Below are 22,304 nucleotides of genomic sequence, written 5' to 3' on the forward strand. Positions count from 1 at the left end.
AGTGGCCACCAGGGCCTATGGTTTGCAGCAATCCAGGGCTGGACCAGAAACTTGTGAGGCATCCGAGGCAAGTGAGTCCTTGAGTTCTCTTTATCTCAGAACCTGGAGATGAGGGGACTCTGACCCACAGCTGTGGCAGCAAGGGGAGTGCTCTGGGGTCTCGTAGGCAGCTGGTCCTCTAGTTATCGCTCAGCCTTAGTAAAATTAGAATCATTTCTTCCAAACACCTTTTGGACTGTAGTCTTTGTTTCAGTGACCTCAGAATCCCTTTATGGAATGAGGCCAGAAAATAAAAAAGAAACAAAAACTATCAACCAAAACTTTGTTGTGAGGAAGCAGATTTCCTTTTCTTTTATGTTGCTCTACAAAGACCTCACAAAATATCGCACACGTATCACAACCCAGTTTAGGTCCTCGAGTCCTTAGCAACGCTTCGTTCTCTTTACTTGACAGACATAAAGGAGCCACTGCAAAGTTCTGGACACACTGGGGGACCAGGGCTGGGGTTCCTTGCATTGGGGGTGGGTACAGAAACTCTCATCTGAGGCAACTGCAAGGAATACAAAAACCAAAAAAAAAAAAAAAATTAGGGCTGAGAATTGTGCTGAAAGCTAGGCCTAAGAACAAGGACAATACCGAGGGCGGATTGGCAGAGAAGAGAGGGCGTAGGCATCACTGGGCAAGAGGAGGCTGAGTGGTCGGAGCCTTGTTTTGAGTGGCCACAGCAAGACAGTCTCTGAAGGGCCCAATGCGCCAGGAGTAGAAAGAAACTTCCAGAAAGGGATAGCATATGGCCATTGCCTTTAAGGACTTTCCCAAACATCCAACCAGCAGGGAAATCAGACAAAACAGCAGGTCACAGCACACAGAATGCACTGGTGAAAGCGAATGTTATTTCCCAACCATGACCATTTTCTCGTTGCAATGACGATAAATATGTTAACAGTAACTTTTCATCTAATAATTTAGACAGGATGCACATTAGTCTTTGCTCAAGCAAAGAGTTTACTTTGCATGAATTTGATATTAAAGATGGTTGCATAAACCAAGCTTTTCATGTAATCTTCAAAATTTTAAAGTTGCACGTACTCTGGTGGAAAAGCGATAAATCAGTAAAACGAAAAATTCTTGCAGCTGTGTTGCTGTGCAGAGTTTATGATTGTCTTTGCCAACATCAGATTCTTTAGAGAAGTAGGTTAGGTAGGATATAAATTATAAATTAATAAGTAAAAATAGGATCCCTGGATTCTACTATTTTCTATCATAGGTTGTAGCCACTTATAATTACAATTTAATTTTTTTTCAGTATATCATGTAAAGACAACAGCAACTACTCTTTCTCAGGCACCCAGACATCCTGTTTACTTTAACTGTAATCTTCTGAAATACAAAGTTCCTCAAACTGAGAATCACAGATGCCTAAACATCTGCAAAATTTTCATTTTGTATTTTTGCCTTAGTGAAAAATTTTCAAAATTAGCGATTATAAAGAGAAAACTTACAGTGGCAACTTGCATTTGGTATTTTCATAAAAAGACTTTGATTTAAGTCATTGTTTTCTCAAACTGGGATTCATGAGCAAATTCTAAGAGGACTTAAAAATTATTTCCCTGTAAATTCCTCAAGTTTAAGAAACATTTGCTATAGTACCTACCCTTATAATTCAAAGTCCATTCTTCTCTGATTCTTTTGATTGATGACATATTAACACTCTATCTCATAGTTTCTAGTGTCTCTTTGACGATAAATTAAGTCCTTGGTTGTTAAAGATTTGCTTCTACTTTGATTTCCTAAAGCAGTTTTGTTTTTCCATGACAGGTTTTAAATTTGTCAAGAAGCATGGTGTTTGGTATTTTTTTCCCCAAGACCATGATTTTCTCCATTGTTACCAAAGATTCAAGTAAGGGTTGCATGAACGTCATAAGTGAAGTAAAATATCTTTGTCTTTTCCTTACAATAAGGATCATGGGACTGCTTGACAGCTTCACCTTTATAAAAATAACTTTCAAATTATGAAGGAGTCATGATGCCTTAGCAGTCCAATCGAACGCTGAGGGCACGTGGGATAAAATTCACATGAGGAAGGTTTATTCACAGCGTCTGATGGTTGGAGCTGAATCTTTAGTAAAGAAACATCAAGGAGAAAGATAAAGAACTCCGACCTGGGATCGGGCTCTACTGGCAAGGAATAAACCATTCAAAGTGAATTTTATTCAAATCCTGCCCAACTTCCTGGGCTAAACTCAAATGCCACTTTCTTTTTCTTTTCTTTTTTTAAAAAATTTAATTTTTTTTTATACAGCAGGTCCTTATTAGTCATCAATTTTATACACATCAGTGTATACATGTCAATCCCAATCTCCCAATTCATCCCACCACCACCCGCACCCTCCCCCCGCTTTCCCCCCTTGGTGTCCATACGTTTGTTCTCTGCATCTGTGTCTTTATTTCTGCCCTGCAAACCGGTTCACCTGTACCATTTTTCTAGATTCCACATATATGCATTAATATACAATATCAAATGCCACTTTCTCCTCGACACCTCTCCACATCAGCCTACTTCTTCCTTTTCCTTAGCTGGCCCTCCTCTCTCCCCTCGATGCACCTCCTTTAATCTGTCTCTGGCCAATGGCCCACCCCATCTTTACCTATGTTAGTTATTAAGTGGATGTCTTGTCTCCCCTGTAAGATTGTATACTGTCTTTTAAGGAGGAACCACATCCAACTGCCCAGAGCGCATTCACAGCACCGGTTATGTATGTATTCAATCAAGTAACAAGTAAGTTCTTGAATGTGAAATGTTGCGTGTGGGCCATGCTCCAAACTCAACGGGACCAAATCTACCCATCTTTGCAGGAGTCAGAGATCCTACCGCAATGCCTTTCATCTGATCAGTTCTCAGTAAACATCGGCTGAATGAATGGATGATAGGAGTGGCAAGTTCATCACATAAGCTTCAAAAGCACCAGAGTCACTCTGCATCCATCCTGGCTCCTCCTCTGGGCCAGAATAGATGGCACAGCATGGGTAACATCACGGATTTTTTTTCACACTCTGTTTGAAATCCGCAGGTAAATCTCATCATGCCACTCTGACCCCCGCCCCTAAATCCCTTTCTAAAGTCTAAAACCCTTAGGGTGGCGTGACTCATTCATTCATTCAACAAACATTGACGGAGCACCTAATATACGCAGAGACTTGCCTCTGACAGGCTCTGGGGATACAGAGGTGAAAAGACAGATGGACTCCGGCCTGCAAGAAGCTCTCATTCTAGTGAAGACAGGAAGGCAATGAACACAAACAAATACGTCAGAATCTATAGTGGCTGGAGGGGACAGGGAAGGAGGAGGTAATCAAGCTGGACCAGGCGTTCTAATGCTTGGAGTCAATGAACTCCAAGAAAGGGGCTCTTCCAAATGGGAAAAAATTACATTTTTACTAACTTAGCTTATTATAGGAATGCAACATGGAGGGAGACACCTGGTGCAGGAGGGAACGAGTTGGTGGATGGATGGATGGGTGGATGGATGAGTGGACGGATGGATGGATGATGAAAAAATTCAGGGCAGATGCAAAGTAGTTCACATTTACAATGTCTTTAATCAATTCTTCTCCTCTTGGAAATAAGATTTCCCTTCCAGCTAAGGCTGATGGAAATCTTGTGCTGATAATATCAACAGCCCTTCTCCCAAAGCAGGATCCTGGGGAAACTTGGCAAGAAACACTGACTCTGGATTCAGCCTCCCAGGCTTGGCCACAGGTGGAGCCGCTGGGCTGGTGGCCACAGGAACCACAGTCGATGACCGGGGCATCTGATCCTCCTAATCTGAAGGCAAAGGAGACAGTCACATAAAACTGCCATGGACGGTGCAGTGTGAGAGGAGCAACCTGATGAGAGGACCATTCACGCGCATCTGAGGAGAAAGAAAGGGTTTCACCGGCAGGATGGCCAAGCCAAACCCACCTGCCAAGCCTTTTCAGGTGGCACAAAGCCCAGTTTTAGAAGACTCCAGGTGTAGAAGGACTCTGAAAAAGGGCACCTGTCTTGGCCACTGTACAATAACAACCCAGCTGCAGAAGACATGCGGTTCCCCATCATCCTCTGAACATGGGTTTGAAAGACAAAATACAAAATAAAAATAGTAACTCCCATTTATTGAGAGCCTCCTATGTGCTTTTCAATTTCCATAATTATCCCCAGCTGTCTCAGTCACCTTGTGAATGTTGGTGAACTGTTACTATTAACACCATTTTACAGATCAGGAGACTGAGGCTCAGAGAAGCGAAATAAGTTGTCTCCATTACAGAAATGTAAGTAGCAGAGTTAATGGTTTGAATCCAGGTCTTTCTGATTCCAGAGCCCAAACTCTCGCCTTTTCTTTAAATAAATCTTTGATTTATGGAGAAATCTCATTCTCTTGCCTGGGGAAGGAAACTCATGCAATAATTCTGAAATAAGACCATTTTATGAGTATTAGGTGGGGATTTTCAAAAGCCCTTCATGTTGCCTCGGTGAAATAGCATCGTCTTACGGAACTGCCCACCACAGGGTCCGGGGGTTGCTACCACCTCCTCCCTTGGAGCCAGGGAAGTGGGCTGCTACAGCTTCTGAGCAGGAACAGGTGTGTTAACAGATAACAAAGAGTTTAGGAAAGAGAGGTCAAGACCAAAAATATCACTGGGACACAAGGATTTCCTTTGCAAGGGGATTTACGAGAGAAATCTCCTTCAGACCCCTTAGCACGCTGCTCTGGGGAAACCTGAGTGAAACAAGCTGTTGAGAGAACAAAGGGCCTTGTGTTCGGGGAGCCGGGTACCTGGCAGCGGCAGGTGCGCTGCGATGGGGAGGCCCAAGGTGCACTCCCCACCCATGGACCCTCTCTCCTCCCGGGACTCGCCCCCTCCGGGCTGGGTAGCGCCTGCGTGGCTCTGGGTTGGAGTGGCCGTCGTCCAGCGCTCCAGGCCGGCTCTGAAGGCCCTGGGGCACAGCCGGCTGCTCAGATGGGTCGTCGGGTCCACACCTTTAAATTGCTTCTGAAGGCCCGTGACTCCCAATATAGGTCTCCAGCTCGGATCTCTGAGCACCGGACGCGTTTATCCAGCCACCTACTCGGCACCGCTATGCGTATGACTCACAGGATCTCGGATATGAAAAGACCCCAAAGGACTCATTTCTTCTCTCCCGCGCCGTCTCCTTGGGTCTGTCCCATTTCAGGACACGTTGTCACCAGCCATCCAGGGGCTCGAACCGCGATCCGCAGCTGCACCGCCGACTCCTCCCCACGCCACAGGCCAGTCCTCAGCAGGTCCTGCCCGTGCCCTTTCCAAGGGATGCACCTGAATGCCTGCATCCCCGCCAGTCCCGCCCCAGGCCGAGCCGATCGCCTCCAGCGCGGGAGCCCCCGCCTCAACCTCTCCTTCCGACCTCGGGCCTGCGCGTGGCCCCGCCTCACCTTGCCCACAGGTCTCCTGCCACCGTGCCCTTTGCTTGGTTCCGCCACCACGCCAAGCGCGTTCCCATGAGGCTTCACGCTCTCGTTCCCTCGGCCTGGAAAGGTTCACCCGGGCCTTCGTTCGGTTGACTTTCCCACTGGTTAGTTCCTGGCTCACGTGTTACTTTCTCAGAGAGACGGAGACCACCCATCGTGAATCTCACCAGCTTCTCCATCATTTGGTTTCTCCCTTCCACTCTTGTATTGTCTGCCTCCATACCTGACGGATGGCCAACGAGGTCTGTGCATCTCTTCATTACCTTCTTAACCCCAAGGCCTGCCACAGGGCCTCACACGTAGTAGCTGCTCAATAAACATTCGTGGACTAGCTGAATGATTGCGACCCCAGCCTATCTGTCCAGTGTTACTTCCTGTCACCCCACTGCCCACCTCATCCTCCCTCCAGCCGGGATCTGGGAAGAGGGACTACTGTGGTCCCAGCCTGGGCACCACACATGGCCCTGCCTTTGCCCGGTCCCCCCGACCTGAAGGCGTGCCACCCTCCTGGCTTCTGGCCCTCCCCCAGCTCCTAGTACTTTCCAGTGCGTGGCAGGTGCACGGTTATTGTTTGCATGGGATTCGGTCTCTCTCCCGGAGAAAGGGCAAATACCCTGATGGCCAGGGCCCCCGTGAGGGCTGTGGCTTCTGCCGGAGCCTGGCAGTGTGGGAGGGTTTCAGAAAGATCCCCGGAGTCCGAGTCTAGAGGCCAGGTCTTCGTCTTGATGCTGGTCCTAACCAGGTGTGTTGTTTCTTCAGGCCTCACTTCCTATAAAATGAAGCTGCTGCGGTGTCTGAGGTGTGGGCTGACCCCGGACTCCAGGACTCTCTTGACACTCACCTGCTCAAGAGGAGGTGCCAAAGCTGTCGCTGATTTGCACTGCTTTTCCCATCTGTTAAATGGAAATCAACTTAGCCACTAGCGTTGCGAGCCTAGATTGATACTTAGGAAGGATTTACAAAGCAAGAACCTAGTTAATCCTGAGATAGAGGGCTTTTCATTTCTATTTGCAAGGTGGGTGGGGACAGAGTCCCTGGCTAGGACAGTTCCCACATTCCTCCCTGTAAAGGCCCTTTGCTGATATAGTTTCTCACTTTACAGCCACGAAGCCAGCCCCAGCTTCCGTGGTTCAGCTCCCCTGCTGTCGGATGCACTCAGCGCCCGACTCTGGTCCAAGGGGGCGACACTGTGCTAAGTGGGTGCCGCGGGTGAGCAGGTAACACTTCTAGACAAAACGGAGAGTCGATCGTGACAACGGCCAAAGGTCGCTCTTCACAGCATAAAATGATTATGACCCGGACTTCAGTGTTTGATTACAAACACGCTGAGGAGTACCAACGGGGGAACCAGACCCATTTACGTTGCTGCCGGCTCACGTCTGAGACCCATCAGAATCCTGGGCTGACCCCACGCCCACCGCTGAAGCTCAGCTCAAGATTTCAACCCCCATTGGGCTGAAATCTTCCTCTGCGTAGAGCAAGCTAGTTGGCTTGTTTAAACCCCACATTCCTTACCTATTAAATGGAGTAATAATGGCGCCTAATCACAGGGTTCTTCCGAGGATAAGCAAGATAACACAGATAAAGCCCTTCTCCTAATGTCCAGCAAGCAGTAAGTGCTCAGTAAACACTGGTTATTAATATTAAACTTTATAAAGTATATAATATTATACTTTAATATTAAAGTGTCCATCAGTCCCATCGGTCACTGCATGACACAGTGTCCCCTTCATTCTTCAGAGCTCAGATCTTACAATATCTTTTAAATATTAGTCCTTTTCAGGCTTGGAATAAAATCTCAGCTGGGCCCTAAGAGGACAGAAACATCAGATAACTAGGATTTCAGAAACACTCCACCCACACACACCCAGCGATGAAAAGGGCTTTCAGACGTGGTGCTGGGAATCCACTGGTTCCTCCAAGGTTTCCCTACTTCTTCTTTTAAATGCCATCACCTGAAACTGACTGAGGGCCCCTGCAGCCCCTCACACACCGGTGCTTACGTGTGGGCGATGCATCCTGGTGTGGACATTCGGACACCCCCCTCTGCATTGGGACCTGGAGGGCAGCCCCCAGGGAAGGGTCCACATAATCCTCCCGGATACACCCCCTAGCTGCTCTGCTGGACTGAACCCCTCCTGCCACCTGCTCTCAGTTCGTTCACCCCCAGAACGTCCTGAGCAGAACATGTCAGGCCAGTGGGAATAACTCTCTGGTGCTGACCCCCCCACCCCCAAGATTGTCTGACGCAGGAAGCCACTGGCTGTAAGTGTGAAGACCCGGGCACGCATGCTATAATCACAGAGCATATTCGTTTATACTTGTTGATAGATGTTTCCTTACAGTCTTGTGATGTCCACCAAAGTGGTTTTTTTTTTTTACTCCAGTGGGCAAGGATGGGAGCTTTCTTTTTCTTTCTCCCCAAAACCCTTTGATGAAAGTTTCAAGGGCCATTCAATACACGGCCTGGCAATTATAAATCAAATCAATCCAAGTAATTGATAAGTGTTCTGAATTTTAAAACATCATTTTTTAAAATTTTAACCACCAATGTCTTAAATGTCTAGAGACTTCAGAGTCACAGAGCTGGTGGTGTTTCAGGGAACAGAAGGGCCTAAGGGACCACATCTATATCTGAGAGAAGTCACTTTGAGTAAAACAGCAAAAATCAAGAGGTAGATGGAATGAATAGAAAGGGCTGGCGAAACCCAGACCAGACCAGCCACGCTTCCGCCTTCTCCGCAGCCCTGAGGGTGAGCTTCAGCGGGGGGCGTGGGGTCAGCCCAGGCTTCTGATGGGTCTCAGACTTGAGCTGGCAGCAATGTCAAGGGGTCTGGCTCCCCCGTGGTAATCCTCAGCGTGTTTGTGAATTCCTGCAGGAGCTTGTTAACCTCTAGAATCCTTCCCCCCAGCTCCTCTGAGAGACCCTGATTTGCAAAGTCTGGGCTGGTCTCAGTGATGAGCTGGAGCTGTCTCATGCTGACTCGCCAGAGCTGAGGGTTAATTTTTCAGGAATTTGGGGAGTTGGTTGTTAAACATAGCTATCATTAAAATTGAATTATACGATATAAACTTAGAATTAAGTTATATTAAAAACAAAGTATTAGTACTCAAAACATCACTTCCTGATTATCTTATTCCTTATTATTATCTATGCTCTTGAGGTTATTTACATCAATGTATCTCTATGGTAAAATACTGTATAATGTATACAGTATTTGTATACACTGTATAATGGTGTATTATGGTATGTCTGTATAATGGTGGGTTATGGTACGTCTCTTCCTAACTCCACATCCAGTGATTCACATTGGTAGCCTGATGAGAGTATTTACATACTGGCGATTGGCAATGTCTATAAACCAGGGCTCCACCACCTGAGAAGAGCTGATAAACATTTACGAGCACACCACTGGGGGTGGAACCCACAAGTCAAGCTGGAATAATCCCCTGAGGTTGTTCTGATTTAGACAGAAGCTCTTCTTGGAACAACACTGCTAAGTGTAGACGCAGGGGACCCAGTGGCCTACGATCTCTGTGCTCTTGGGAGAGAATTGAGGCACCTTCATCCAAAGCACTAAAAAGGACTTTGAGATCCTGGGCAGGTCACTTGCCTCCCTGTGCTTTAGTTCTGTCACCTGTGAAACGGCGCTGCTGATAGGGTCTTGCCCTACTGGGTGACTGTGAGGATTAATTGAGATAATATATGTAAAAGTCCTCAGAACAGTGCCCGGTAAGTAGAAGGCACTTGATCATTGCTACCTATTTATTATGATCTGACGAAACATTAAAAACTTAGTTCAGCAGGTTACCTTTTTTTCTTTTATCATTTTTTTCTTCTTATGAGAATCCTACCTGGTTTGTAGAAAATTTAGAAAATATAATGAAAATGAGAAAAAGAACTAGCATCCCTCTCTAGCACCCTGTGATCATCTTGGTTCGCCTCCAGCCTTCTCATCTTTTCCCGAGACCATCCCGATATCCTCTGGGAATGGCCAACTCATGATGTTATGGAAACATTTCCCATCCCACTATAGGTGGTTGATCGAGTTCACATCTTTGAGAGTCCCTTGGTTCTGCTCAGGCGCCAGCATGGCCTGTCGCCATGAGGACAGGTGACTGGCCAGGGGAGCGGTGTTTCCAGTGCTGGCATTGCAGACAAACGTTCCCTATCAGCTACAAGGAGGCACCTCGTCCATCTTTTAGACACATGCTTGTTGAGAACCTAGTAGATACAAGGCGTGCTCTGGGGGTTGCGAAGGCTACTGGGTGTTTTGTTCTGATTAGTGAGCTCACGGTGTTGGTTGTGAGGATTACTATTTAGCAGGACAAGGAATAGTAAGAAACACAAAGTAAACTATAGGTTTCCTTTTAATCAAAAAACCTGTGTGTGGTGGGAGGAACCCCCTTGCCTGAAGCCCTTGTCAGGAGAAAGGTCGATCCAACCTTGTTAGGTTCACGCTCCTTGGGGAGGTAGGGACGTTTGCTCTTTCTCTAATTAGCTGTCCCCAGGGCCCTCGTCTCTCACAGCAGTGCTGATTCTAAGTGTCTTAAGGTTCAGTGGGTGTTTATCCTAGAAGATCCCAGACCAAGCCAACTGCTTCATCTTGCGCTTGACCCAGGACCGGGTGGGGGGACCTGGCCCATCGCTGGAGAGGCCGGCGTGCTGGACGCTGGGAGGTGTGCTCGGATCTCCAGGGAATTTTTTAAGGGTGATTTTGACAACAGGGGATTCGTGTCTCTCCACTGACTTTAGACTCACGCTCTCAGAGGACATCTGGTTCCCCGCCCCATTGCCTCCTTCAGCCCCTCTTCCTGTGCCCCTTCCCAAGCAGCAGGGCCGCCCACACCAGTCTGAAGACACAGCACCGAGCAGGCCCTGCCCAGGGGCCACCAGCACTTCCAGCAGCAGCCAGGCTACTGTCTGGCTTCGGGTGGCCTCATCCGTGTGGCTTCTGTATCTTAGATGATACAAAGGAGCTCATCACTGGAGCCACCAGTCAGGTTTCCAAGATGCAAAAACGACCCTGTCAAATCCCTGCTTATAATCCTTCAGAGGCTCTTAATGATCTATGTCCTAAAATCCAGATGATCTGGCATTACGTAGCCGTGCCCTGCAACGCAGCCTCCTTCCTGGAGGCTCCCTCGCTCTCCCCGGCTAACAGCTGTTCAGTTTTCCCCCCACCAGCTTCCAGGAGCGACCCTTGCTTTCAAGACAACTTTGACCTACTGTATAGCACAGGGAACTCTGCTCAGTACTCTGTAATAACCTAAATGGGAAAAGAATTTGAAAAAGAGTGCGTATATGTCTAACTGAATCACTTTGCTGTACACCTGAAATTAACAGAGCATTCATTGTTAACCAACTGTGCTCTGATATTAAAAACAAAATCTGCTCTCCTCTCCCACAATAGCCACTCTCCCTTAGTGCCACGTCCAAGAGAATATTTTACACAGTCTCCTTTTATTGGGCCAGTCTCGCTTGAGGACAGATCTTTGCACCCCTGGCTCTCATGCGGTCAAAGATGCAGACAGGTGAGGCTGAATCAGTGAGCCAGCCTGGGCCCTCCTTCTGTCAGCCCTGGACCAGCAGAAAGGGCAGGACGACGGCATGCGAACTGGCACAGGGTGGCAGAGGCAAGAGTTTGTGTAAAGTGTGTCAAGGTCTCCACAGCCCAAGTAGTTTGGTTGTGACCACAAACTTAATCTTGAGCATGAAAGCAAAAAGCCAAGGAGAGAAGGAAAGGCTGGCTTTTCTATACAGTGCTTGCCATGCATCTCCTGGAATCTAGATTTGCTCAACGGTTCGTTAACAGGTCCATCTGGTTTACTTTTCATGATAGATCTGTCTTCCAGAAATGGCCACAAAAGTACTTCCGTCTCACAAGCTCTTCCAGAACCTTGGTGTTATTTTCCCTCTCCCTGATCTGCCTCTTCTGTGAAGTGATGCTCTGTGACCTCGGAGCCTGGGTCCTAAAAGGAGACTCAGCCTCAGCTGACACTGCTAGGGGCAGAGACACACTTTCCCCACTGACTGCAGATTCCTGAGCAAACTCCACGTACACGCTCGTTGGTCTGAGCAACTACACTGCGGGATGGTTCATCTGGGGACGTTCATCAACCCTTGCCCTGGACGGAGAGGTTTCCCGCGATGCGTGGCTTTGGGCACACTGGGCTGGTTGGTAACTCTCACCTTCTGTTTGTTAAGAATGTACATACTCCGCTGGCCTCTCACGTTCTGTTTATGAGTTGTGTGGGGTTTTGTTTTTGTTTGTCTTTGTTTTCTGTCTTTTTAAGCATAACGTTCCTGAGACAGAGAGAATGCAGACCTCCACGCGCTGAACGACGTGCTGGTAGTATTTGTTTCCTGGCTGAATTTCACTCCCATCCCCCTCTGGAAACACCGGGGTCTAAGCGGCTAATCCACGAACTGAGACGTGGAGACGGGAGCCCCAGGTCAGGGGAGGGTGGCCTTGTGCTTTCAGTCTCAGGGCGGCTGCACTAGGGTTTCCTCTGCCTGCAATCCTCACACTCCACCCTTTTTATTTCTTTGAATGATCGGATTTACTTATTTCCCGATGGCCTCTCCCACTGGAATATGAGCCCCCAGAGGCAGGGGCAGCGCCTGTATCCAGACTGGTCTTGGTGGTGTCTTCAGCACTTACTGCCTGGCCCAGAGGAGGTCCTCAAATATTTTATTTATTATTTTTTTTAATTAATTAATTAATTTATTTATTTTTGGCTGTGTTGGGTCTTCATTTTTGTGCGAGGGTTTTCTCTAGTTGCAGCGAGCGGGGGCCACTCTTCATCGCGGTGCACGGGCCTCTCACTGTCGCGGCCTCTCTTGTTGCGGAGCACAGGTCCCAGACGCGCAGGCTCAGTAGTTGTGGCTCACGGGCCCAGTTGCTCAGTGGCATGTGGGATCCTCCCAGACCAGGGCTCGAACCCGTGTCCCCTGCATTGGCAAGCGGATTCTCAATCACTGCACCACCAGGGAAGCCCCTATTTGTTTGTTTATTTGTTTGTTTTACATGCTGCAAGAATAAATGAGCTGGAGGTTATCCGGGTCCATTCCCCACCGCAGAGGAATTTCCTCCCTGTAGCCCAGGTGAGAATCACCTTGTTAACACCTCGGAGATGGAGAGCGCCCTGCCTCACAGAGCAGCCCGTCCCATTCCATCTTTTGTTCAGCTTCAATGCGATATGAAGACGCGTCTCTCCGTAATTGGTAACGATTGTTCTTGAGGGCTTCATTAACTTGACTGCCCCCTGGAAGGGAAGTTCGAGGTCACCCATATCCCGCCTCCTGGGACGAGGCCCCAGGCAAGTCTCTCGCCCTTTCTGGACCTTTGTGCCTTTGTGCAAACCAGAGCAGCTCACTTCAGTACACTGAGGACAGCCATCAGTCCGAAGGGATTCTGAACATTTGTCAAAGCTGAGAAAGAATTCATCTTCGTGTTTCATGTATGATGCTGGAGAATGCTGAAGAAGGGACATCTAACCCGACTCCTGTGCTCACTTTGGTGTGTCGGGATTGGGGTGCTGTCTCTCTGATCCCCTGTTGAGGTTGTAAAGGACCTTCTCCAATCCTGGACTAGAAATGTGATGGGCAGCTGGCTCACAGATTAGAATCGTCCAGGGCAGTGGCTCCACTTTAGGAAGCTGCATGTCCTTCCCGCTCCAGGCGGGCGCATCAGGTCCTGCCTCTGGCTGTGGGGACAGGAGCGTGGTGGCCCTGGGGGCAGGGGCAGCCCTGGGAATGGGGGGCGTGGTCTCTCCTCCTGGCCTGTGAGGCCCTGCAGAGAGGGTCCTGTTCGGCAGAAGCATGCACTCAGGTGTGGCTTCAATCAAAAACACAAACAAAGGACTCCCCTGGTGGCGCAGTGGTTAAGAATCCGCCTGCCAATGCAGGGGACACGGGTTCAAGCCCTGGTCTGGGAAGATCCCACATGCCGCAGAGCAACTAAGCCCATGCACCACAACTGCTGAGCCTGTGCTCTAGAGTCCGTGAGCCACAACTGCTGAGCCTGTGAGCCACCACTACTGAAGCCCGCGCACCTAGAGCCCGTGCTCCGCAGCAAGGGAAGCCACTGCAGTGAGAAGTCTGCACACCGCAGCTAAGAGTAGCCTCCGCTCGCCGCAACTAGAGAAAGCCCAGCACAGCAACGAAGACCCAATGCAGCCAAAAATAAATAAATAAATAAATTTATTAAAAAAAACACACACAAACAAGATGACGCCTCGAAGGTCAGCCCCATGGTGGCTATTTTGTCTTGGAATTGGCAGGAGTTGTCCTGCCTGGTGCTGCTTTGTCTTTGTGGCTTAAATGACAGTGAAGACAGCTCAGCTCTAGGCAAAAACAAACAAAAACAAAAACAAAAAACACCACCTCCTGGACACTAAGAAATTACGTTTTACCCCAAGTCCTTAACAAGGATGGAGAAAATCTCAGAATGAAATCCAGAGCTTCCTGCCCCCTCTCCCCTCAGTACCTATGGGCACAGCCTCAGCCTCGTCATTTTACTTCACCCAGTGAACCAGCCTCTACTCTGCAAAGGAATCTGAGGGAAAGTCTTCTGCCAAGTCCCAACTGAGTCCCTGTGACAGTCAAGAACCTGGGCCAGGTTCTTGTGTAGGTTAAGGAAGCCTGAGAATGATAAAGATTATAGGGAAACAGTCTACCTTTCTTTACAAGGTCTTGTTTTGCATCTCTGACATCTCAGATTCAGCTATTACAATGAGGTCCTGTTGTAGAAAGAGCTGGCCTTTTATCACCACTTAAAATCTAATTAATCCATATTGAAGCACAAAGATTTCTGTTGTATTTTAGGGTGAGGGGTCATAGAGCGCTCTTTGTTCATCCTTAGACTTATATAATCATCAGGCATTGGGGATATAATTTTACCAAGCAAATTGGAAGGTAACAGATCAAATCCTTATCAGAAAGCCTAACTCATAGTTTTAACAGAGTCCTTCGTCCTTTACATGAAACATTATATTCAAGAAGAACAAAAACGCATTTCAGAGTGCCCAAAGAGTTAACGACCAAAACTTATATTCCCCAGGCAGCATCGAACCAAGATTGTCACACTACTGTCCACCACAAGACAGCAGCTCCTATAGAGGTGGCAAGGGTCCTAAGATTTGTTGCGATGGCTTTAGTCTTTAGAGTAGCAATGCAATTCGTTGGAATTTTGCTATCTCTGCTGGGATGGGTTTTATCCATTATTACAACTTTTTTGCCACATTGGAAAAACCTCAACCTGGACTTAAATGAAATGGAAAACTGGACTGTGGGACTCTGGCAGACCTGCGTCACCCAAGAGGAAGTGGGGATGCAATGCAAGGACTTTGATTCTTTCCTGGCTTTGCCCGCTGAGCTCAGGATCTCCAGGATTTTAATGTTCCTCTCAAACGGCCTGGGATTCCTGGGCCTGCTGGTCTCGGGGTTTGGCCTGGACTGCTTGAGAATTGGAGAGAGACAGCAGGATGTCAAGAAGCAGCTGTTAATCCTGGGAGGAATTCTGTTCTGGACAGCAGGCGTCACAGCCCTTGTTCCTGTCTCTTGGGTCGCCCACAGGACAGTCCAGGAGTTCTGGGATGAGACCATCCCCGAGATTGTGCCCAGGTGGGAGTTTGGGGAGGCCCTCTTTATCGGCTGGTTTGCTGGATTTTCTCTCCTGCTCGGAGGGTGTCTGCTAAACTGGGCCGCCTGCGGGACCCAGATTCCCCTGGCTTCCGGCCACTATGCAGTGGCAGAAATGCAAACTCAGTGTTCATACCTGGAGAATGGAACTGCCAATCCTTCAGTGTAAGACTTTGATGAAACCAGAGAGGTGTATCTCCCTATATCAACTGTGCCGGTCTACATGAAAAAGGGTTCTTTGTTATGTAACTATGTTTGTGATGCTAACATTTTCTCACTAAATACATTAAATCATGACTTTTCTATCCTAGATACCCCATCCCCCCAAAACCTGGAGAAGTAAGAAAGAGGCAAATCTTATATCTAAAAGAAAATGATTGTGGTAAGCATTACATAGGAATGAACAAAACAAACTTTCATTCATCTCGGTATTTAGATCAAAATTTGGTGGTGGTTGTCCAAGAGAGCACTAATTAGCTTTACTGTGTTCATTTGATACTAGAAATGTTTTTTTGGTTTTGTTGGTAGCTGAAATTGATAATTAGTTCCTGTCTCCTAAAGAAAAAAACCTAACAATCTGAAATCCTTTAAGCATCCTGCACTAGCAAAACCACATGCTCAGCCTATCCAAAGTGCTCTTTCCACAACCATGATTTGGTCTTTCTTGAACAGAGGTGGTTTGTGTTCAGGAAATTGCTAGGAAGCCTGTGCGGCAGGACTTTATGAGGCTAAAGGGTTTCAGTACACTGTGATACTCTCAGACTTAAAATACTGGCCAATCTCTTCTCGTCTCTTCCCTCAAAAGCTTCGTACTTTAAAAAGATAAACAGTTCCAAAAATATTTTGCTTAATATCCAGCTCATCTGCCCTAATAAAAATTTTCCTTTGTTCAGTTAAAAGTTACACGCATGGGGATGAACCAACAGAGGCGTTGATTCTAACCTACGCAGTCCTACTGCTTAATTTTTCCACGGCATAGAAAGCATATTTAAAGCAAAGAAACAAAAATATAGCAAGCATTTATGTCCCTGTGTGTGAAGCTGTCAGGAAGGCATGGAAGTAAACAGACTCGATATTTAGTTCAGAATCGTTTCATATGTTATTGGGTATACGTAGCCTAAGAGATTAAAAAAAGAAAAGAAAAGTCTGATTTAAGGTCTACAGAAGAGATTTCTGAGATTGATTTATTTGGTTAAGAAATACTTTTCTTGAACCTGTTTTTTAAAATGATAACACTCAGTTATAACCACAGTATGCGTATTGAAATGAGACCTCTTAACAGATGAAAATCTGATAGGTGCAACTAGTAAGATATATAGTAGCAGGAGTTGAACCAAACTGTCAATTAAACATCTTGCACGGAGACTTCTTAATTCTTTGACTTGACAGAAAGGTTGGGAACACGTGAAAGCCATTTATACTTTAACAATGAGAGGATTATTACTACTTAATGTTATTTCGGGGACAAACTGCCTACTACAAAATGCAGCCTATAGGACGTGAACGTGATCTTGGCCACACCTTGTCATTACTGGTTTGCAGAATTATTTCCCTATCCTTTTCTGAAAACTATTCAACATAGAATTGAACGATAGCAACTCTGGCAAGAATCCTCCTATATACTCAATGAAAAAATAGTTCTGAGCTCTGCAAGTGATAACACAAGTGTCACACTTCTTTTCACAGCCACTGAAAGGCAGGGGTTGGTCTGGCTAAGGTCACAGGATTTTATAATGGCTTTAGTATTTAGAGCTGTGGCACAATTAGCGGGAATTTCACTATGTTTGCTGGGATGGGTTTTATCCTGTCTTACAAACTACCTGCCACATGGAAAAATCTCAACCTGGACTTAAATGAAATGGAAAACTTGACCATGGGACTCTGGCAGACCTGCGTCACCCAAGAGGAAGTGGGGATGCAATTCTATCCTGGCTTTGCCCGCTGAGCTCAGGATCTCCAGGATTTTAATGTTCCTCTCAAACGGCCTGGGATTCCTGGGCCTGCTGGTCTCGGGGTTTGGCCTGGACTGCTTGAGAATTGGAGAGAGACAGCAGGATGTCAAGAAGCAGCTGTTAATCCTGGGAGGAATTCTGTTCTGGACAGCAGGCGTCACAGCCCTTGTTCCTGTCTCTTGGGTCGCCCACAGGACAGTCCAGGAGTTCTGGGATGAGACCATCCCCGAGATTGTGCCCAGGTGGGAGTTTGGGGAGGCCCTCTTTATCGGCTGGTTTGCTGGATTTTCTCTCCCGCTCGGAGGGTGTCTGCTAAACTGGGCCGCCTGGGCCCTGGCTTCCGGCCACTATGCAGTGGCAGAAACGCCGCCACACCGTCTACACCTGGAGATGAAAACCACTCACCTGAAACTAAGCCAGAAGGGATCAGCGGTGCCCTCAGATGATTTGGTAGGATTTCCTGTTACACAGTAACCCATTCACTATGCTTTCGATTTTCTAAAATGCGTTTTCCCTTCGCTTCTGAAACTGGCATTTCTTTCTAAGATGGTAAACCACTTTTATCTTCTACCCTGAGACCAAAACCAATCAAGACTTAACAGTAATCATACTCATTACTGGGGATGAGTTTCCTCAATTTTAAAATAGATTCAGTGATTGCACAGAACCGGTAAATAAAACGTTGTGTTAGTACCTACACATCTTCTGAAGGTGTCATTTAATAAAGATGAATCATTTGGCAATTGGAAATGTTACTGCTGATCACTGACTTCTTTCAAGGGTCTAAGATCACCTATTACACTGAAACTAAAGTCTGGCTGCTTATTTTTTTAAAAGGTATGACATCTGATTATATTAAAAAAATCGCTGGCTCTCTGAAAGCTTGAGAGGTGCACACTGGGGACACATCACCTCTTTTTAAATTGGAGACCTCAGTGCCTCTATGGAGACTCTTCCATTCATTCACGTCTTCTTTACTGTGTCAGAAGCAGAGGAGGGCAGTCTTGTGTTTTAAAGATTCATGTAAAATCTACCGCACCAACGTCCTTTTGCTTGTGTCCTGTGCTCTGCGGTAGATGCTGCAGCCACAAGGCGACTGTGGGTCGGGACTGGGGGGCGTGGGCAGATGCCCCCACCCCCTTTAACAAAAAAATCAGCAATATATATGGGCCAAACAAGAACTATTCACAGCAAGCTGCTGGCTTGGGGAGTTTATTTATTTATTTATTTTATTATTTTATTTTGTTGGTTTTTGGCTGCATTGGGTCTTCGTTGCTGTGCGCGGGCTTTCTCTTGTTGCGGCGAGCAGGGGCTACTCTTCGTTGCGGTGTGCGGGCTTCTCATTGCGGTGGCTTCTCTTGTTGCAGAGCACGGGCTCCAGGCGCTTGGGCTTCAGTAGTTGTGGCATGGGGGCTCAGCAGTTGTGGGTCACGGGCTCTAGAGTGCAGGCTCAGTAGTTGTGGTGCACAGGCTTAGTTGCTCCGCGGCACGTGGGATCTTCCTGGACCAGGGCTCGAACCCGTGTCCCCTGCATTGGCAGGTGGATTCTTAACCACTGCATCACCAGGGAAGCCACCAAACTTGGGGAATTCTTCATGAAAGATTTTATATTTGTTTGGTATATAGTTCAAGTAAACTTTTGTGTTTGCGCCAGTCAGGGAAATTCACTGAACAATAAATGACACTGAAATAAAGTATTAGGTAATATGTATCTTTGTTTTAAAAAGAAAACACTGAATTTTTTTCCACCCACAAACACATGAAAAGTGCAGAAACCAGAGTTAATCTATGTGATGTATTTGCATACTTTTACAAACAAGACAAATTAAAACAGAAACATATTCAGAATTTAACCTGATTAAATATTTAGTTCAGTCCTGAGCTTTTGATATTTAATACAATATAAAGTAATAGCAAAAAAAAGATTTTAAATTTATTTGATTTGCATGCTACAGAGATCCAGCTAAACTTTGTTCATTTGGCTAGCAATATTCTTTTTGTACCTGTAACACTTAGATTCTGATATACAAAATTGTAATAACATACTGATAATTCAAACTTGAGAACTAAATATTACATTCTTTTTACCCTGTGAAGAATAAATTCTACCTTTAAAAAATAGTACTTATAATATTAAAATTCATGTTGTCCATATGGTTTTGTGAGCAAGTTATTAAAATGTTTTGTCACTGTGAATCATTTGGGTTAGTACAAATATGACAGGATTGTTAAAAGCTGCCTATAAATACATAACACTATTGCTGATTTTTAAAGAGTGAAAAAGGATTATATTAAGTTTGTCTCTCATGTTAGAAATGAGCAAATGCTGTAAAATAAAACCAAAAGCATCTTGGTCACAACTGCTAACTACCAGCCTGAGACAGATTTTATTCTTTTATGCTTGTCTGAAACTCTTTGTCGTACAAAAAGTTAACAGCTAATCTGATGGAATTTATAAAGCTGTAAATATTCCAATATAGCCTCTTCTGTGTCAAACATTTAAGATGGCCAGAACCGAACTATATATTAAACAGAACATAAATAAGACCGTAAATAAATAAATGAAGAAAATAAAATCGTACGGTACAACCACACATAATCCTATAAACATTTTCATGGTCAAACTAAGAAGCTGAAAACAGCTGACCTTCATTTAACTCTACATTAAATAAACTTCTGTTTTTCACATTTGACCTCGACAAGGATGAACGGTGCTCTTCCTCCAGTTCTCCTTGGTCACCTAACAGGATGAACTGGGCCGCCTGCAAGGACTGTGCTCAGTCAATTCACGAGGCTGGTTTTTGTTCAAAGTAGTGTCACGTCCAGTTATTCCTTCAAAGACTTTTGTATATAAATGGTGGGACATTTAGGAAAAAGTCATTACAGTTCTAGGCTCAGAAATGGCTTGATCTGAATTTTGATTCTGATAAAATGAACCTTCCAAAACATGTGTAATTACTTTCAAATAAATATTCTTACCAACGAGGATTCTAGCTTAGGAATAGAACTTGTGTTTCTTTTTTTTAAGGGGCCCATTCCTTTAAGATGATGTTTTCATCTCTAAAAAAAAAAAAATGATTTCACTTGTTACATAAGATGGCTCACCAAACATTGCCTCTTCCAGTATTACAGACCGAGTAACATGCAAGATTTAATTTGCATAAAACGATTTCTTTTAAAAGCCTTTTATGCTGGCAGAGCTGACCTGGGGATTTGTTTCTTTTAAGAAGTGCTTGGGTTGGGTAAGCTAAAATTCTCCACTGGAGGAAACTTTAGTCAGTTTCCATCTTGTTTGTCTGGAATATATATTTATTTATATTTTACAAACGACTCAGCTTTTACTTCAAATTAATAATCTCCCCAGGCACTCTCTTCTCTTTGCCTCCCAACTCCTTACCACAAGTTACAGATAGGATGCCCTAAAAATGACAGCTGCAAAGTAATTTCTAGTAAATGTCAGAGATCTGTTTACTGATGTATTTAAAAATTTTTTGGCAATCTTGATTCCATCGAGGTACCCTTTCCTCTGTTCCTGGTTTCAGCAAGTGATGCTAATGTGTTTCCCTCCACAGTACCAGCACTGTGTGTCCTCAGCACCCTGGCCCCTACCTTCACCCACTTGGTACCATCCTCACACCTAGGACGAAGCATGACTGGTGCAAGCCAGACACTCACGTCTGAACACTGACGCACAATCAGGCTGAGTGAGAAGCAGCAGCTGCTCACTGACGTGCTGATTTTAGTGTATTTGAGGCGGACTGGCTTTCTGCTTTCATCTCCCTACCCTTAAAGTCCTAAATCACGGGGTTTGTAGTGTGGCTGGAGCACTGCTCCTTTGCATTCTTGCCTTCCTGCACTCAGCATTTTGTTTTTGTTTTCTTTAGACAAATAGAAAAGGACAAAAAAAGGCAGTTGTTTTAAGGAAACAAAGTGTTCCGACAGAGGTGACGGAAATGAACGCAGCACCTGTTTCAGGTGGACCCGGGACTCTGCACTGAAGCTCACGCTCAAGTTCAACCTCACGCCGAACGAGCTGCCCTCTGGCACCAAGTATCACCTGGCGCCACTGCTGGCTTCACAGTCGCCCACGGGAAAACAAAGGAAAAGCGAAAGCCGCGTGCTGCTCAGCTGAGTTATTTCTCCACAGCCGGTCCAATAGGATGCGCGCTGGGTCCCGCCTCTATTCCATTTTTACCAAATAAAGCCCATTGGCAATACACGTATGCTGTACATCTGTTACCAGATGATCCTGTTTTGGTTATCTGATTTTTTTTTTCTTTTTTAAACATGTAAGAATTACATTCAAGGTACTTTACAAATTAACATGTTGAAAATCTGATGTGAAATAAAAGCTCTTTAAGAATTGACAGTTATATTACAAAAAACCCCCCAAAACAAAAAACAAAACCCCAAACAAGAAAACGTTCAGTCTTTTGCCCTCCCTAAGAAATGAAGAGGTGAAAACACGGTCTCGTCAGCGATGTAATCAGACGTCATCAGCCGGCAGGGACGGGATGCTTATCTTTGCTCTGGTGAAGTAGGCAATCTTCTCCCTACAGCCGGGGTGAGAAATACACCGGCTTCAATAGGATGTTGAAAATGCTCTGTGCCCGTTAAAAATAGTCCCAAGAACGCCAGCGCTGTCTCCACAGGCCCGGATGGGAGATCTTGTCCTTAGCTAGAGCTCCATTTAAAATAAAGACTGTCTTCACCTTTTTACGGAAGGACATAAAGGCGAACGGCAGCTCTGACCCACGGTAACCACCGGTCGACACAGGCATTTCCAACCTCAGACAGGCTTTAAACCACTGGGGTGGGGGTGTGGAGGGAGCGTGTCAGTCTAGGTCTGAGCATTTCTAGACCAGGGAGTAGAGGATTCTAGGGGCCAGAGTCCTCACAGGAAAGTACACGATCTGGGGAGAATTCTTTAAACTCAGTACCATGCTAAGGTAAGGGCACAATGATGAGCGATGGATACCGGGGCTCAGATGAGGCAAGAGAAGGAGCCTGACCGTCTTAAAGGCAGATCTGCCGCAGCCCGACGCGGGGATAAGTGGAAACAACCTGAGAGGGAGAGGCTGAGAAAGAAGGGGCGGGAGGCTTTTCAGAGCTTAGCAGAGTGTCAAGAAAGTAAGGTTTTAGGGTTGTAGAGCTGCCAAGGGCAGGACCAGTACGTCCAGCCTCTAAGAAGCCTTCACATCGAACAGTCTCCCCTCA

General features: G+C 46.1%; 2 protein-coding genes and 1 pseudogene across 4 annotated transcripts in view; 2 read left to right on the top strand and 1 right to left on the bottom strand.

The window, feature by feature from the left end:
* Window positions 1-14,641: 14,641 nt before the first annotated feature.
* On the top strand, window positions 14,642-15,304 carry LOC132417586 (putative claudin-24). The gene has a single exon (XM_060001262.1). It carries the CDS (start codon window positions 14,642-14,644, stop codon window positions 15,302-15,304), a length of 663 nt encoding a protein of 220 aa, XP_059857245.1.
* A 1,564-nt stretch (window positions 15,305-16,868) lies between these two features.
* On the top strand, window positions 16,869-21,219 carry LOC132417751 (claudin-22-like; annotated as a pseudogene).
* The window catches only part of WWC2 (WW and C2 domain containing 2), a 166,614-nt gene continuing 162,709 nt past the window's right edge, over window positions 18,400-22,304 (bottom strand). For all 3 annotated transcript variants that reach the window (XM_060001212.1, XM_060001211.1, XM_060001213.1), the window contains one exon: window positions 18,400-21,640. In XM_060001212.1, coding sequence (XP_059857195.1) covers window positions 21,574-21,640 — 67 coding nt within the window. In that variant the 3' untranslated portion in view covers window positions 18,400-21,573. The remainder of the gene's footprint in view (window positions 21,641-22,304) is intronic.

Source organism: Delphinus delphis, chromosome 21 (genome assembly GCF_949987515.2).
Source record: "Delphinus delphis chromosome 21, mDelDel1.2, whole genome shotgun sequence".
Taxonomy (NCBI): Eukaryota; Metazoa; Chordata; class Mammalia; order Artiodactyla; family Delphinidae; genus Delphinus; species Delphinus delphis.

What these genes read in the sequence shown, in the direction of transcription:
- LOC132417586 (XM_060001262.1), top strand. Translation starts at nt 14,642, where the DNA reads ATGGCTTTAGTCTTTAGAGTAGCAATGCAATTCGTTGGAATTTTGCTA.